The sequence below is a fragment of the Ambystoma mexicanum genome, chromosome 12 (assembly GCF_040938575.1).
Source record: "Ambystoma mexicanum isolate Mex_15411 chromosome 12, UKY_AmexF1_1, whole genome shotgun sequence".
In the NCBI taxonomy this organism is placed as follows: Eukaryota; Metazoa; Chordata; class Amphibia; order Caudata; family Ambystomatidae; genus Ambystoma; species Ambystoma mexicanum.
The window spans coordinates 547,201,753-547,219,344 of record NC_090936.1 but is presented as its reverse complement, the minus strand read 5'-3'; the positions used below and the strand labels follow the sequence as shown (position 1 = coordinate 547,219,344).

Below are 17,592 nucleotides of genomic sequence, written 5' to 3'. Positions count from 1 at the left end.
GTCAGACAGTGTTCAACACTGCACTGTAGGATTTTAACAGCTGAGACCCAGATTCACCATGATACATTATTTGTCTGTTATTATCTACTAGTTGCATTTTAGGCTTGGACTCTTCCATCAAATGAATGGGAATAAATTCACCCAGGGGAAGGGAGCTTGAGCTACAATATAAATATGGTTACCACCAATATAATCACAGTGAGATTATATCTTCTATTGCCTAGCTGTACCCTGATAGGCATTTCAGTCCTGGGAGCATGGGTGGTGGCAGTAGTGAACTTAACCATACATTGGCCCTCATTACAAGGTTGCCGGTCCTACTGCCAACCTTGGCTTACCGTTTCTGTTGTGCGATATCCCGGCAATACCGGGATGTTACGGGCGGCGGAGGAAGGGTAATTTCACATTCCAGTGGCGTCCCCTAGGACGCCACGGGAATGGGAACACAGAAGCATGGGCACTGTTGCTAACAATGCTGGTGTTTTAGTGATTTCTCTTCTGGTAGGGGCCTGAACTACTGGCGGGTCTGACCTTTTGGTAGTTCACAGCCCCTACCGGCAGGCTTGGAGTGAGCCGGTCCAGAAAGGGTGCTGGTAACCATTAATACTGGCACTTTTTTCCAAACCGCACACTTATAATGAGGGCCATTATATTGAAAGAAGGTCAATTAAAGAGGTGTACACTCATGTGTGCCTAGGTACCCATCATTGCCAGAATTTAATGCAAATCAATTTTTGTAAGCCCTTTCGAGTGAGCAGTAACAGGAAAGTGTATTGTAATGTTATTGTTCCATTTGTGGAAGAAGGTCAACAGACTGTGATCCATACAGCAATCATTTCAAAATGATGGCTGTTGGGGCACAGATTCTTCAATAACCATCCAGGTGAAGTAGCATTGTGTCTAATCACTGCCACTTGGAGCAGCTTTTGCACCAACTAATGCCCTCCTATGTTTGCCTATCAGCACTCTCTGTAAAAAAAAGATTGACCTCCCCTATATCCCTCCTTTAATTCAGAGGCACTGTCCAGTACTGAGGAGAGTGGTTAGGGATAGTGATAGACACCACTCTATGCTTGGTATCCTATATTCTGGGGTTAAATGTGTAAGGTGTGATGTCAAACAGAAAGGATCATTTACTTATTTGTCAGGACCCCAAGCAAAACACATACACAAAACAAGCCTGAATGGGCCAAGCTGGAACACACAGTAGATGCCTTCCAATGCTGCAAAGCACCACACTGTCACATATATGCACAATAGACAAAAGAAAATGCAATAAATAAAACATCTGCAGAAAATAAAAATCGATTAAATAATTATTTGAATTAAAAAAAGAATAATGAAAATATTTTTTTTAAAAAGTATAAATTTTAAAAAAGTAAAAAAGAAAGTAATAAAACAAAATAATTGAAAAAGAAAAATTGAAAGAAAAAAAACATACTTACCAGAAACTATAAAATTAGGAGGAAAACATTTTTTTTTGCAGGACCGAAAAAAAAAACTGCTGGAAAAAAATAATTGCAGGAAAAAACAAATTAAAATCAAAAATGGCCATTTATGACCCAGGGTGGGGGGTACCCAGGAGGGGGGAGGTACAGGGTGCACCTCAACACCCAAATGTGTAGAATTTGAGATAAAAAAATCCCTGGGCTCAGCGCCTGCACGACCCAACCTATGTGTGAGATAGGTTGTCATCCTCATCCTCTGGATGGAAATCAGAACGTGGACGTGGCTCAGTTGACTCACCACACCTAGCCGCAACTTGCCCCTCAAGGGCAGCAAGCATGCGGGTCTGGTAAGCCAGGTCCTGGCTGGCAATGAGATTGAGGTCAGCATGCATTACCTCACGTGTCACACATGCTTCCTCCTGCAAGGACTGACATGTGAGACAGAGTTATGCCTGCATGGCCTCACATGACAAACGGAGCAACTCCCGGCTTGCATGGAGTTCAGCTAAGATGGTTCTTTCAAGCTGCACCAACCTGTCTTCTGTTCGCCTACTCTCGTCCATCCAGAGTGCAGCCAGAGTAGATCAGAGGGATTGGTGTTCCACCCTGAGGACCTCACTGTGTGCCTGTGCTTGAGCATCAAGTGCTTGACACAGAGCCACCATTTCAGCCTTGAGCGCCCTATCAGACGTCGCCATGCCCAGCTTGAGTGAGCAGCATGTGGACTGCGTAGCCCACTGCTGGAGCACCATTTGCCTTACAGTGGGGAGGATGGAATGGGCCACACTTTCCATACCTTGAGCAATCATCTCAACTTCTCCCCCCTGTTGCTGTGCTATGGCAATCATGGAATGCTCCCACTCAGTTGACCCCAGTGGCACACAGCCACCGCGTTGCCGGACACCACACCTGCTGGGCCCAAGGAGCTGTGGTCCTTGCTGGGTTGGGGCTCCCTGAGACTGCAGGACTGCATCCCTCTGTCGACTTGATGCCCCAGGAACATAGCCAACTGGTGTTGAGTGTGACTGTGCACCCGTTACCACCACAGGCAGACATTCCAACCCTGCCTGGCACCCTACTGCAGGTGTTGCGGACAGAAAATCATCCAACACGGGATCACTTACCGGCAACAACACGTCATGATTCAGATCCGGATCAACATAGTGGTCAGTGTTAGGCAGAATCCTGTGCAGTTCCCTTAGAGAGCACTACAGAACATTAAGACGACAGGTATGAGCAATAAAATCCCCTTTGGTATCAGTCTGTACCACAAATATTTAGTTGGTAGCTGTGACTAAGCAGTCAGACTTATCTCAAGAGAGAGAAGAGCAGTATTCAGGGTTTACACAATATCGCTATAGTAATATGGCACAAGGAAACACTGACCAAACCTTTGTATTAAAAAGAATATATGTATTTATTTTACACACTTCTATTTCAAAACATAAATCACAGTTATTAAAGCAAGTTAAAATCAGTCAAGAAAAGTATACACAACTCCCTACTTAAATTGTAGACAAGTTTGAGCAAGAGTGAAAACTGAGCAAAACGGCACAGTGAAAGCCAAACACAAATGGCACTCTATCAATTTCTCACAAGGGAGGGAAAGAACAAGTTATACAGGAATATACTCTTAGTCACTCTAGTAACACTTCTCAATAAGATTGTGAACAAGTTTAGGCACGGCAGTACTTTAGCATGTATACTACTTAGGTGAAAACCGAGCAACATGGCACTTCACAAGTTTTAAAAGTGGGAAGGAAAAGGTGGTTATAATAGTTATGTGCACCAACACATTTCTAGGTGAGATGAAATCTAGAGAAGGCAGTTGTAACAGATTTAGCAAGAGTCAATAGGCCTGTGCCATAGTCAGTGGTACAGGACAAAGTGCCCAGAAGTAAAATGTTCTTGTAGCTGCAGTCAAGTCTTTGTTAAACGATTCGAAAAAGTGGTTGCAGAAGGTGAAAGACAACGTTAGATGATAGGGGCGGCCAACCCAACAGGTAGGTAAAGGATCTAAAACACCTTTAGCGCTACCAAATGAAAAGGGAGGCCTGGGGGAACAAAGTACCATAAAATGTAGAAGAGGCTCCTGCGGTGGCGGTTGTTCCTTGCAGTTCCTGCAGTTCGAGGGATCCAGCAGAGGAGGAGAGGCTCTCGTCGTGGAGGAAGGTTCGAGTTACTGCACTGTCCAGGGATGAAACCAGCCGCAGCGCTGCCAAATGAAATAAAAGGTACGCTCCTTTAAATCACGGTCCGGGTGGACGGGTGCCTGGCTATCCGGTCTCCAAGTGCAGGGCACTGACGATTCGACCAAGGAAGGTCCGGGAAGGCGATTGGCAAACTGGTTGGCACCACCAGCTCAAGGGATGAAGGATTTTGCAGATGAAGATCTTCACTCGTCGTGTGGAGAAAAGTGGTGAGACGCTGCAGCAGGGCTTCACCGGTGGTTCAGTTGATGCAGATGTCTTTTGTTTCTCTCCTCTTCGGCTTCTTAGTTCCAGTGGCAACGTCTTGCTCTTCCAGTCCTCAGGACCCTGCTTTTATGCAAAAAGATCCCCATTCATACAGCCTAGCTGTCACTCACACAGTGGAGTGGTCATTCTGGCGGGAGACCCTCCAGCCTATCAGGGCAGAGTGCGACATGGGTTGCTGAGGCAACCCTGTCCTGGGGTCCTACTCCCTCTCCCAAACAATGGACCCACCCCAGACTCAATGGGGCCGAAAGGAGGGCTTCTTGGCAGAAGCCTGCCAAAAGGACAAACAAAGGATCCCCGACCTGGGTTAGGGTCTTAGAGAAAGACATGAGAAAAAATTTATATAAATGTTCTGGCAATGAAAACCTACCGGAGTAAAGTTAATATAAAAATAAACCGGCAGAATGTTAGAGGCTGTCAGTAAATGTGGTAGCCTCGAACAATGGGAAAATCCCATAGGGAAATATTTGCGGTCAAATATTTTTGGTAGTAACCACTGCCACCAGCCAGAAATGTACGGTACCCTCTCGCAAATGAAAACAAGGGAAACATATTAACCCTTTCCAGTACCTCCTTAGTAAGAGGAGTTGTACTGGTTTTGTTCATAAAGATTGACTAGTAAAGTCAATGTGGACTTTACATGCCCTGGGAAACAATAGTCAGTCCCAGGGTATGAAGTCTATGTTTGGGGGTCGCTACAACACCCCTGTGTTACTGCACGGAGGGTGCTGTGTAACACATGTGTATAAAGATGGTTCCTATGAGGGTGAGAAAAACCCCATAGACATTAAACACAAGAAATAGCCTAGAACACACATAGCAAATATGCCTAAAAGTGGTCAAAAAGAGTCTCACTCTTAGCAGGAGAAAAAAACAAACCCTTCAAATCCAGCAAAGCGGCTGGGGGACTCTATAGGTAAGGGAAATTAGCCATAGAATGAGAATTCTCCCTAACAGTCAGAGGATACATGAGAGCCTGACTCAGAGTCAGCTCTGGACATGATGGCCTGGAGCACCTGTGGGTTCTCGTGGGCTGCCACCCCACAACTACAACCAGTGGTGCCTGGTTGGTCATGTGAACTGACCACTGTGTCTGGGATGACATCTTCATCCTCTGATGCCAGTGTGTCATCACCTGCAACATAAAGAAAAGAAACAAGGACACGCATGTCAGTAGCACATACCACACACATACAGTTCAGAACATTGACAGCCAAATAATGAAACCGCCATGTCACAGGCAACTCAAACCCCAACATGCATCCAGTGGCATTGCAATGCAAGGGTATCTCAAAAGCAGAAAAGGATGTGTGCAAAATGTGAAGGCAACACATGAATTGCATGTTGCATATCACCTGCATCATACACAACCTCTAGCAGGCACATATCCAATGCAGAAATGAGAGATGGCAACAAAGAGATGGCACCTAGCATAAGCATGTGGGAACACACAAATAGCCACAGCTAGAAATCAAACCAAACACACCATGATGCATGTAATATGCATGTTCATGTGCAGCACTCAACTACCATCAACTATGCAGAGTACATGTGGTGTCACAGGAGGCACCTACTCTAGTGCCTTTCTATACACTGAAAGGAGGGACATGGGTACATATATGTCAGGTCATCATCACACAGCAGCAGTGTGTTTGCATGTTGAAGGGCTGAACTTGGCACAGGAGTGGGTGTGTGCGGTGCAGTGCATGTGTAGCCCCTCAAATTCCAACATCAACACATACATAGTGATGACAATCTCCAAACATGACGGCAGAGTAAGGGCAATTGCAGCCATCATGTGCAAATGGCATGCACCATGTAGCATGGATTCCGTGAAACACCCACCCTATGCCAATGTTCCCCACAGAACTGTGCATTGGCAGAGAGTGTTGGCATGTGTCTATTGCATTTCATCATGCAAATGTCACTGCAGCCGATGAGAAGTGGACATGATGGAGGACAGATGAGGAACCATCAATAGTGCAGCCATGCATGTAGGAGACAACAGCAGTTGAAAATAGGCAGTGGGCCTGCAACAGGGGGAGCCATGTGCATGATACAGATGTGGACAGCCTGAAGTTGTGCGTGATGACACACAGACCTACAGTGAGCATGACATGGCTGTCCAAATGAGATAATACTTGGATCATCCTGGACACATACTACAATGAACAGGTGGTCAAGGACACCTAGGGGCATACATGGAATGCACATGGAACATGATTGTGCACATAAATGCATGAGGAGCCACTGCCATCAGCACAGTCAGAGTGAGACACACTGCACCAAGGACAAAGGATGTATATGACATGATATGACATGATATGACATCTGATCATGATTGCACTCGTACACAAGTGGCTCAGAGCGCAAATGTGCTAAGGGAGTGGAACAAGGGAGAAATGGAATTCAAAACGACTATCATACGGTGCACAGTCACATTGAGAACACGCAAATGCATGGAGAAGGGTTAAAAGGTTGAAGACCCCGGAAGGGGGAGAAGGGGAACGTGCTAAACAGAGGAGACCAAAGAAGGGAAATGTCGTACAATGATAGAATAGGCATTCAAAAGGTGGCAGTGCAGTCAGCAATTGGCAAGTTCAAGATAAATTGGATAGGGCAAATCTGATGAGTGCAGAAAAAGAGTGGGTGACTGTATGGGTACATGCACAGGACCCATTGCAATCGGAGGCCTCGAGGAAGTGCAGCAGGGAGGCAGGGTGAGCAGGTACCTGGGCCTGAAGGACAGAGTGTGTGCAGGGGCACAGTGCCAACAGAGGAAACTGTCCAGCTGGGGAGAAGAGGGGCTAATGCAGGAGCAAATAGGAAGGTCTTGAGCTGCTTCCGGAAGCACAGATGTTTCTCCTCAAGTTTCAACGTGGCCAGTTGGCTGTTCCAAAGGGAGTACCCAGCCGTACACACTACCCCCAGCTCATCTATTCAAATAACGACTAACTCGGAGGGAGTGTGAGGTAGAGGAGCAAAGGACTCAAGAGGGGAGGAATTGGCAGAGGGATTGTTGAAGGTAGTTTGGACACAGTCCCAAAAAATCATTGTGCACAATGCAGAGGGTCTGAAGTATCATCCTTGCATCTACTGGTAGCCAATGAAGGGATTACAGAGCTGGAAAGGTAGGAGCCAAGGGCATGAGGCCAAGGACAAGTCTTGCAGTCCTGTACTGGATTAGTAGTAGAGGGCGGATTGTGGAGGCAGGTCGAATATTGGAAGAGCCTGTCACAGTACTCCAACCATAAGTAAAACAGAGCATGAGAGACCGTGAGCATGTAGGTGAATGATAGGAAAGGCACAGTACCCCTGAGGCGGTGAAGAAGTTAATCTATTTCAAGATACGTCAGAAATGTGTGTGTAAAAGGAATGTGTTGAGTCAAAGGTGACCCTGAGGTTGTTGGCCTTGCAGGTGGAGGTAAGAGGAGGGCCAAGTGGGGCTGGCCAGAGAGTGAGGAGAAAGGTTGGCGAAGGTGTACCGATGAGGAGGATGTCAGTCTTCCTGACATTCAGACAGAGATTGTTGGTAGTACACCAATAGCAAATACCAATGAGGCTATCAGAAATAAGGGAGGGAGAGGAGGTGGACAAGCGCAGCCTGCAAATGAGTTGGTTGTCATCAGCATAGCACTGGAAGTTGCAGAGGAAACTGAAAGTGCAGTAGGTGAGAGCTGCCAGGTGCTGTTTGTAAAGTGAGGCCAAGAGGTCAGACCCCTGGTGAACACCACAGGTATAGAGGGGGATTGAAGAAAGGAAAGAGCCACCGTGTAGCTGGGTGGGTCACACATGCCAAAAACACATGTCATTGAGTTGCACGCATCAATTCTCACCAGATGATGCATCATAATCCATCCTCCCTCCCACTCCACGGATTTGTTCTTCCGGGATGAACTCAGAAGTGATCTCTTTTTTGCTGAGTGAGTTCATCCTCCTCTGGTGGTGGTCCACCATCAGTCACCAGAGACATGGAATAATTGGAGGCATGCTTATGTTTTGCACTGCTTTGGAGGTCATTCCAATGCTTGTAGTAGTCCTGAGCTTTGCCCACCTGGAATCCCATGGCTGTCACACCATCTGCAACATGCTGCCAGTGGACCCAATGCTGGTGATGTGGTGTATGGCACTTTGGGCCCAAAAGCATATCGCATTGGTGTTCCGACACATAGTCCACAAGGAAGTCCAGTTCCTGTTTGCAGAAAGGCTTCTTCCTTGACATGCTGGAGACCGGAGCGGTGTCTGGGGTCCCAGCCTCTTGCGCAGGAGCATGCTTCCTCCTTTAGGCTGGTTGTACTGACCCTGAGTGGCCAATGTGGCCCTGATCAGTGGGGGCAGTGGCGCTGGTGGACTGGACCAAGGCAGTGTGTGATGGTATGAAAACAGAAGATCTGGCTTGGGTCTGACTCACTGCCGGGGTGGTGTTGGCTGCATCGGCACATGCAGTTACCACCACCCGGCTGCTTGGGGCAGCAGATGTCATAACTGCCCCAGATACGTGTGCCTCAGTCACAGCTACACTGGACACACGTGACCCGTACCTCCGGACAAGATGGAAATCGGCCAGGGAGTCCTTGTCACACAATGCAACATGCAATGCCTGACCCTGAGCCTGGGTGGTGGTGCCCACAGCTGTACCTGCAGCTACCACCATGGTGGGCCTGTGACAGCAGATGTAAATTGCTGTTGGATCATATGGATGCCAGGTTGTGATGCAACATCTGCATCACCAGGAGCCACAGGTGGTGGTTGCATGTCTGCCACCCTGGCTACCCTGGACTCCCTGTCCTCCGTGGTCTCTGCGCCCATGTGCCCGACCACCCCCAGCCCTGGGAGGATTCCCAGCTTGTACCCCAGTGCTGGTACCCCAGTGCTCCTGCAAGGCTGTCTGCACCCCCCAAAAAAAACAAAAATTGACAAAGTATAAAAACAAAAAATTGTAATTTCACAAAAGAAAAATGTGCACATGACCCCGGTAGCCCACGTGCGTGGATTAAACCTCCAGCAGTACGGTGTGGCACCCAGGGACACAAAAAACAAGTACGCGTGGAACACGCAGGCTACTATGACCTCGAAAATGGTACACAATGCACAGGGGGAACCACAGTGGGAAAAATAGCACACACAACTCACTGCCTACGTTGCGTGGAAACAAAGCAAAAACACACACGCTTGTGCGCGTAGGAAACACCCTGCCAAAAGAAGAGGTACGAACTTCAAACGCTGTGATTAATCACGTGTGATTCCAGCAGAGTAAACACACGCATCGGTCTCCACGAACAGCATGCACAGTGGACTGCTGGCCCACGCTCACCTTTAACCCATGCTGAGGGAAACTCCCGCGCATGTTACGTCACCTACACGCTTACGTTCCTGCCCAGAATGCCATTTTCCTGCCCCCAGATCCCTGAGCCGACTCCCACCACCCATCTTCTGCTGCCTGCCTGCCTGCTGGCAACGTGCCCTGCTATTTGATGCCTGCACATCAGCCATCTGCAGTGGTCGAGTTGCTGTGACCACCCCTGCTGGAACAGAAGACTCCCGACTGAAGTTCCATCGCTCCACAGCCCAACACCAGGACCCAGTTGCCCACCCACACCTGCTTCGGGGGTTGCCATGTCGGGGCAAACAACATCTGAGACCACTGGCAACCCCCCAGCCAGAGAGGCAGAGGGCTTACAGCTTCACAGCAGGAGAGGTTGGCATCCTGGTGGAGCAAGTCCTGGAGGAGCATTATAATGCCCTCTCTGGAAGAAGATGTGCCGACAAGGATGGATGGGAGAGGATCTGGCTGGACATCATGGTTGCCATCAACGCAGAGGGGTGGCAACACGCGACCTACAACACGTCCCACTTGCTAGGGTTGACTTTAGGTTCAGGACCCACAGGAAGCGCCGGCGCCTCTTGGAAGCAGCGAATGCAGTGAGGTGCCGGGTCCACCTTACCACCGACGACATGAGGGTTCTGGAACGTGTTAACCCAATGCTTCACGGCCAGGTCTTCGAGAGGGAGACCGGTCCGGAGTCGAGCGGTAAGTGTCCATGCGTACTTATTGGGTGCAGTGCATGTTGAGGTTTGGCAGTAGTGTGCTGCTTGGACATATTTCTGAAATGGGCCATGTATGGATGTGCATGTGCAGGGACATGACTGTGCTGCATGTGAGTCCAGTCATGTGTGATGCACATCAATGTTGTATCTGTTCCAAAGTATGATGCACAACTGCATGTGGAGAGACACACATGTTAGCATTTCTGTGTATGTACTATTGCATGGTTGGGGTGTGACACATGGATGCTGGTTCCACCTTCTTGTACGTGCACAGAATACAGGTGCGTGTGTGTGTTTGACATGTGTGCGACTGTGATATGCCATGTATGGATGTGACAGTGGCATGTAGGAACCGGATTGGCAGATGTGACATAGTTGCTGATGATTGCACTGTGACAGGTGGTGGAGATGTACAGATGCATGTCTGTCTGTTGGTGTGTGTGCATGTGTTTGGCACTCCCCATGTTGCTTGTGACATCATGCCAACCTTTGGAAGTTCATGCTGGTGTATGGATGCTGCTGCTTACTGCACAATTCCTGTTAATTTGTGCATGTGTGTGGGTTCAAATGATATGAGTGTTGGGGGGTGTGATGCCATCTGTGAAGTTTGACACTGCCACTCATGTGCAACTGTCATGTGTGTATCTGACCAGTGTACAGTGCCCTGATGCCTGGGCTCTGTCTCTCCCTGTCTGCAGCATCGACTGATGAAGAGGGGGCAGACGGTGCTGTGGAGCACAGCGGCAGGGATCCCACCGCCAGCCGGAGACACAAGTCCCAGCTCTCCTCCCACGTAGTCATCTCTTCCGGGAGTGAGGAGTCTGGTGCCGCGTCCATAGCCGCAACTGCTGAGGGAAGGACCAAGAGGCGGAGCTTGGAGGTGGACTCCTCAGCAGCAGTAGGGGCAGCTGAGCCCACAAAGGGGCCTATGGAGGAAGATAGCACAGAGTCATCCAGGTTGGTGGGGGTTTCGGTTGAGGAGGAGGCCGTGGAAGGCAAATGCATGGGGCCTGGAGAGGGGATTCCACTGGTGCTAGTGGTGCAGTCCAGGGGCAGAAACAGGAGGCAGCACAGGCTGCCACAGAGGTACCTGTGAGTAATCCGGTCCCCGATCCTGTGACTGTATCATCCCGCACCAGCAGGGATGCCTTCGTCCGGACCCGTTTTCATGGAGGGGATGCGCAATCAACAACTGGCCTTCATCTCCCGGCGGACATTGCAATCCGTGACCATGTTGAGCCTGTCCTACTTAGGATGGCATTGCGTCAACGTGATATCCGGGATGACGTGCAGGATTCTCGTGAGGACAATGCACATCATTTGGAATACCTAATTGACTGCATCAGCCTACTAGAACAGGTCACTGGCGCTGGGTTCCTCCATGTGCTGGATCTTCTAGCGACCCCCTCCTCAACTGAACCCCCTATGTGCCAGTCATCCTCTGTGCCATCTTCCTGCCTATCACCTGGGCACCCTGTGGAGCTGCCCCTGAGCCAGCGGCCAGGCTGGTGGAGGACACATCCCTGCCACAGTCGGGAGTCGGAGGTCCGGCAGGGGTAGCCACCCCACCAACTGGATCCCAACAAGAGGAGGATGTGCAGGAATCGACAGGCAGGGCAAATGCACGGCAGCAGCAGGCTCAGGGTGGGAGCGATGATGGCTTGGGGCCATCAACATCACAGGGGCAGGCATCGGCCAGAGGGCAAGAGTACCCTGGATTGGGAGTGTCTTCCATGTGGCAGCGGTTGGGCCAGCAGATAGCTGAGGAGTGGGTGCGAGCAGAGGAGACACGGCTCACTAGGGTCAGGGTGGAGAACTCCATGTGCAGGGCATTGAGGTGGGCTGAGTGCCTTGAAGCAACTCACAAGGAGTTGGAGGAGGCCTTGGATGCATCCCTGTGAGACCGCAAGGCCAGGGAAGAGACATGCCTTTGGAACATCGACGTGGAGTTCGATAATGCTCTGGGCCGGAACATCAAAAAGTGAGCCGTAGGGCTTGCCCGCCACCTTTGTACATAGTTCTTTAGGGCTAGGTTTCCTTTGTTTTATCTTTTTTTTGGAGTTCATGGACTTTGCTCTATTTTAGGAATAAAGTTTTTTATTCATAGGAATTGTTTGAAGGATTCCTTTTGTTTGGGGATCATGGACCCTTTGGACTTCCATTGTATATAGTTCCGGACTTGTACATACTTTCATTCTTTGGACATACCATGGATCAATTTTTTTTTAAACAAAAATTATGTTCTTTATTTGGACATTGGCAATGGACCACTTCTCTTTTTTCCTGTTGTGGATTTTTGTTTTACATTGGATTTTTCTATTTTTATTTTATTTCTTAATTTGCAAGCTTGAATTTTCATTATGTTTTTGAATACATTTCATATATCTTCATTATTGGTTTTGTGTACTCTCATTGGTTTTGTGCATGACTCTATGAGCATTGCCTCAGTCATGTGTTGCCACTGTGTGGCTCTGTTGCACATTTATGCATGGCCATGGTGGTTCTTTGAAGACTGTCATGGCATGGGTAATTGGGGAGTGGGTGTAGTGGATGGTTGTGTGCTTGTACTGGGGACAGGGGGTATTTGGGTTGGCACTAGGGCCATTGGTCTGTTTTGTTAGGACATGTTGTTTGGTGGGCAATGTGTCGGGGCCTGCTGGCAGGTGCCCGTCAATGGTGGGTGGGGTGGGGGACATGAGTGGGGGCCTGCTGGCAGGTGCCCATCACCTGGGGTGGGGGACATGAGTCGGAGCCGGCTGGCAGGTGCCTGTCAATTGTGGGTGGGTTGGGGTGGGGGACATGAGTCGGAGCCTGCTGTCAGATGCCCGTCAATGGTGGGTGGAGTGGGACACATGAGTCGGGGCCTGCTGGCAGGTGCCCGCCAATGTTGGGTGGGGTGGGGGACATGAGTAGGGGCCTGCTGGCAGGTACCCATCAATGGTGAGTTTGGGGCACATGAGTCGGGGCTCCCAAGTGCAAGGTGCCATGTGGCCTGCCTATGGGGCATGGTATGGGGTGATGGGCTGCCTGCGGGGCATCACTAGGGGTGTGGAGTGGTCCCCTGTGGTGTGGGCTGCCTGCTTGGCATGCCCAGGGGTGATGGACTGCCTGCGGGGCATGGTATGGGGTGATGGGCTGCCTGCGGGTCATTGCCAGGGGTGTGGGGTGGTCCCCTGTGGTGTGGGCTGCCTGCAAGGAATGGGGGGCACACCCGGGAGGGCACACACTGCCAAATTGCATGTGAAACTCCCCGCGCACCCCCAGAATACACGTACCCCTCTCGCGCCAGGCCAATCACATGTGAAATTCCCTGCGCATCCCTCCGAATGTCCGTACCCTGCTCGCACTAGCAAAATCGCATGTGAAACTCCCTGCGCACCCCTGGAATATACGTACCCCGCTCGCGCTAGGGAAATCGCATGTGAAACTCCCCGCGCACCCCCAGAATACAAGTACCACACTCGCCCAGTCGAATCGTGTGTGAAAGTCGACACACACCCTGAGAATATGCGCAGGCAGCCCATCCACCCTCCCCATGCCCCGGAGGCAGCCCATCACCCCAGTCCATGCCCCGCAGGCAGCCCATCACCCCTGGGCATGCCCCGCAGGCAGCCCATCACCCCAGTCCATGCCCTGCAGGCATCCCATCACCCAGTCCATGGTCCGCAGGCAGCCCATCACCACAGTCCATGCCCAACAGGCAGCCCATAACCCAGTCCATGCCCGCAGGCAGCGCATCACCCTGGGCATGCCCCGCAGGCAGCGCATCACCCTGGGCATGCCCCGCAGGCAGCCCATCACCCCAGTCCATGTCCTGCATGCATCCAATCACCCCAGCTCATGCCCTGCAGGCAGCCCATGATCCCAGTCCATGCCCCGCAGGCAGCCCATCACCCCAGTCCATGCTCCGCAGACAGCCCATCACTCCTGGGCATGCCCCGCAGGCAGCCTGTCACCCCAGTCCATGGCCCACAGGCAGCCCATCACCCCAGTCCATGCCCCGCAGGCAGCCCATCACCCCAGTCCATGACCCGTAGGCAGCCCATCCACCCTCCCCATGCCCAACAGGCACAGGGGGGACTTTTTCCACACAGTTTACCTGACGCAGGGGGGTACACGTATTCAGAGGGGTGCATGGGGAGTTTTACACGTGATTTCGTTGGTGCGAGCGGGGTACGCATATTCTGAGGGGTGCGCAGTGATTCTTACACCCGATTTTGCTGCCGCGAGCAGGGTACGCATATTCCGAGGGGTGCGCGGGGAGTTGTACACACGATTTCGCTGGTGCGAGTGGGGTACGCGTATTCCGAGGGGTGCACATTGTGCATGGAGTTTTACACACGATTTCGCTAGCACAAGCGTGGTATGCATATTCGGAGGGGTGCACAGGGAGTTTTACATGCAGTTTCGCTAGTGAGAGCGGGATACACATTATCGGAGAGGTGCGCAGGGAGTTTTCCACACAATTTCGCTGGCGCAATCGGGGTATGCGTATTCCGAGGGGTGTGCAGGGAGTTTTCCACACGTTTTCGTGGTTGGGGGACAGTATGCTGGTCCACTGGCCTTTGTGCCATGTACTGGATTTGGGGAATGTTTTTGGTGCACGGGGCGGGGTTGGGGGCGTAACTGGCACTGCTGCAGGGTCGCTGCATGACTCTGTGCCACGGCTGGTTATGGATGTAAGTATCCATGAATACGCTGTGCGCTAAAATGGGTTTTGGCGCACGCTGCTGGCGCAGACTGCCGCGCGCGCACTCTGTGCGCCAGCCGTGTGCACCCCTTGTGCGCTAAATTCTATGAATTGCCCCCACAGAGATTTAAAGTAACACTAGCAAGATTATTAAACACACACACACACACACACACACAAACTTGTGGCGATTTAATTATCTGTGAGTGATACACAGATGGTTTACTTCCTCTTGCTTACTCAGGTAACATGTATTGATTTGTGATGAAAGAATATTTCAAATAAGCAGGTTTAAAGAGTGAGTTTATTCATTGGTCACTGTCAAGATATTGCCAATAACAAATACAAAAGTAGGCTCCCTCAGACAAAGGCAATCACGTGGCTCTTAACTTGCCCAATGATTCCCTGCATGGCTAGACATATATTGATCTGATATTTAATATTTTACATTATTGGGGTATTTGAGGCTGTGGATGGGATGCAATGCCATTAATTGCCCAATTTGGTTTGTACATTAACATACAGTGGCTATGTCAGGCACCGGAGGTCACAGTCAGATGCTTGACATAGCCCTCATTTTCTCCCAGAAATGTGCTTGTAAATGGAGCATTACTAATGGCATTGTTGTTGTTTGTGTTGTGATCAGTGTGTAGAGGAGGGTGACACACAGGGGAGATAGAAGTGCAAACATTATGGCAGCCTGGAATGTTTATAGGCACAGAAACACGTGAAGTGAAGTCAGGATTCAAGTGGAGATGCAGTAGTAAACATTCCCAAGGCTGGAGTTATATTAGTGTCAGCTGGGGACCATATTAGTGACAGCTGGTATCAGAAATAGTGCTCATCCCTGAGAAATGACAGCAGATCCTCTTTTGTCAGCACTGTTCAAACACTGTGTACAGTAGCCCTTCAGTACAGCCTGTAGTGAAGCTATAGGTTTCCTTGAGTAACCTGACCAATGAGCATAACATATGGACACTATTCAAAAACTTTGGGTGTTTGCTAAATTAGAATATATTATTTGTCACTTTTTAGGAAACATATTTTATTATTAACACATATACATATATTTCAGTAGAGTTGACCCTGTGGCCTATATGTTAACTGTTATATTGAATCAGTGTCAAGCTGGGATTTAACAGGCTTTTAACTTGTGTACTCTATGTATTCATTGTACATGAGCCCTATTAATTAGGTGACTACAATGTAACTACATTGGAAGCAATATTTTGCATGCACTGTCCAAAAAGAATTGACAAAGGAATCAGAAAGAATATTAATTACCATACATAATGCTTCTAACAATCACTGGCACATGAAACATGGCCATGTTAACATTTTTGTATTACCAAACGTGATCATCCAAAGGACTTGCCACCCATGTGCATTGTGTTATATATTATATATATTAATTGCAGTAGTTCATTTGTTTAATGCTGACTAGCCTAAATATAAGTTATTTTCTTCTTTACATTTATATCACTTTCAGGGTGGCGCCGGCACCATCAGCATAAAAAATGAAAGGAGGAAACAGGTCCCTGGTTACAGAATTCATCCTCCTTGGCCTTACCGAAGACCCAAGACTCCAGCTCCCACTATTCGTTGTCTTCTTCACTGTCTACATTATCACAGTGGTGGGAAATCTGGGTATCATAACACTAATCATAATATCTCCTAATCTTCAGACATCCATGTATTTGCTAATCAGTAACCTGTCCTTTGTAGACTTGTGCTACTCCTCTATCATCACCCCCAATATGTTGGCTAACTTCCTATCAAAGAAGAAAACAATTTCCTTTCCAGGATGTGTAGCACAAATGTTTTTCTTTGTAATCATCGGGAGCACTGAGGTTTTCCTTTTGACAGTGATGGCCTATGACCGGTTTGTTGCTATATGTAGCCCACTGATTTATGTTTCCATAATGACCACAAAGGTTTGTATAAACCTTGTTGTTGGAGCATACATAATATCCTTTATCCATGCTCTGATTCACACCATTTGTACCTTCAGATTGTCCTTCTGTGAGCTGAATACAATCACCCATTTCTTCTGTGATATACCACCACTTCTAAAGCTGTCCTGCTCTGATACCTCTCTCAGTGTGGCTATGATGGTTTATGTTGCTGGAGGACTCATACTAGGATCCCTGTTCTGCATTCTTGTCTCTTATGTCTACATCATTTTCACTATTTTCAAGATCAGGGCCTCAGAAGGTAGGTGGAGAGCATTTTCTACATGTTCCTCACACTTCGTTTGTGTTGTCCTGTTGTTTGGAGCTCTTCTCTTCATGTATCTCAGACCTAACTCAAAGTATTCGATGGAGCAGGACCGAGTGGCTTCAGTTTTCTATACCATTTTTATTCCCATGTTGAATCCAATGATCTACAGTATGAGGAATAAAGACGTCAAAGAAGCCCTGCAGAACCTAATGAGCAGGAAAACCATAGGAAGACACATACATTAACTGAAAAATAAAAGGTGCCAATCAGGACTGCATTCAACTTCTGAAAGGCCATTGATTTGATTCAACGTACAACTTCCCTGTGAAATACTTTGGTGTACGTATAAGGCATATTCATAGTTTCTTTCTATGTAAACACTGATTCACATGGAATTATGCAAACTAGACCAGGTTTCATATTTGTACATGCACACATAGAAAACAAAGAGATTCGTGTGAGAAACACATATATATGGTACACGGATTGCAAGCACATTTATTGCCGATCCTGCAGTAGCGGCCCTTTAGTTATGGTTAAATTGCCCAACTCATAGAAGAGCACTTTTTGGGTGGCTTATAACTTTGCTCCACCTGGACGAATACTTACAAACTTTGCTAAGAAATGATATGCCCCCCTCTGAATTTCCTTGACATTTACAACCCTTTACAATAGTTTTGGGACCCCCTATAATTGTGGCCCCTCTTGA

The 17,592-nt window shown here is 48.8% G+C and overlaps 1 protein-coding gene across 1 annotated transcript; it reads left to right on the top strand.

Moving 5' to 3' along the window:
- Window positions 1–16,180: 16,180 nt before the first annotated feature.
- On the top strand, window positions 16,181–17,128 carry LOC138514568 (olfactory receptor 8D1-like). The gene has a single exon (XM_069630027.1). It carries the CDS (start codon window positions 16,181–16,183, stop codon window positions 17,126–17,128), a length of 948 nt encoding a protein of 315 aa, XP_069486128.1.
- The last annotated feature ends 464 nt before the right edge of the window (window positions 17,129–17,592 follow it).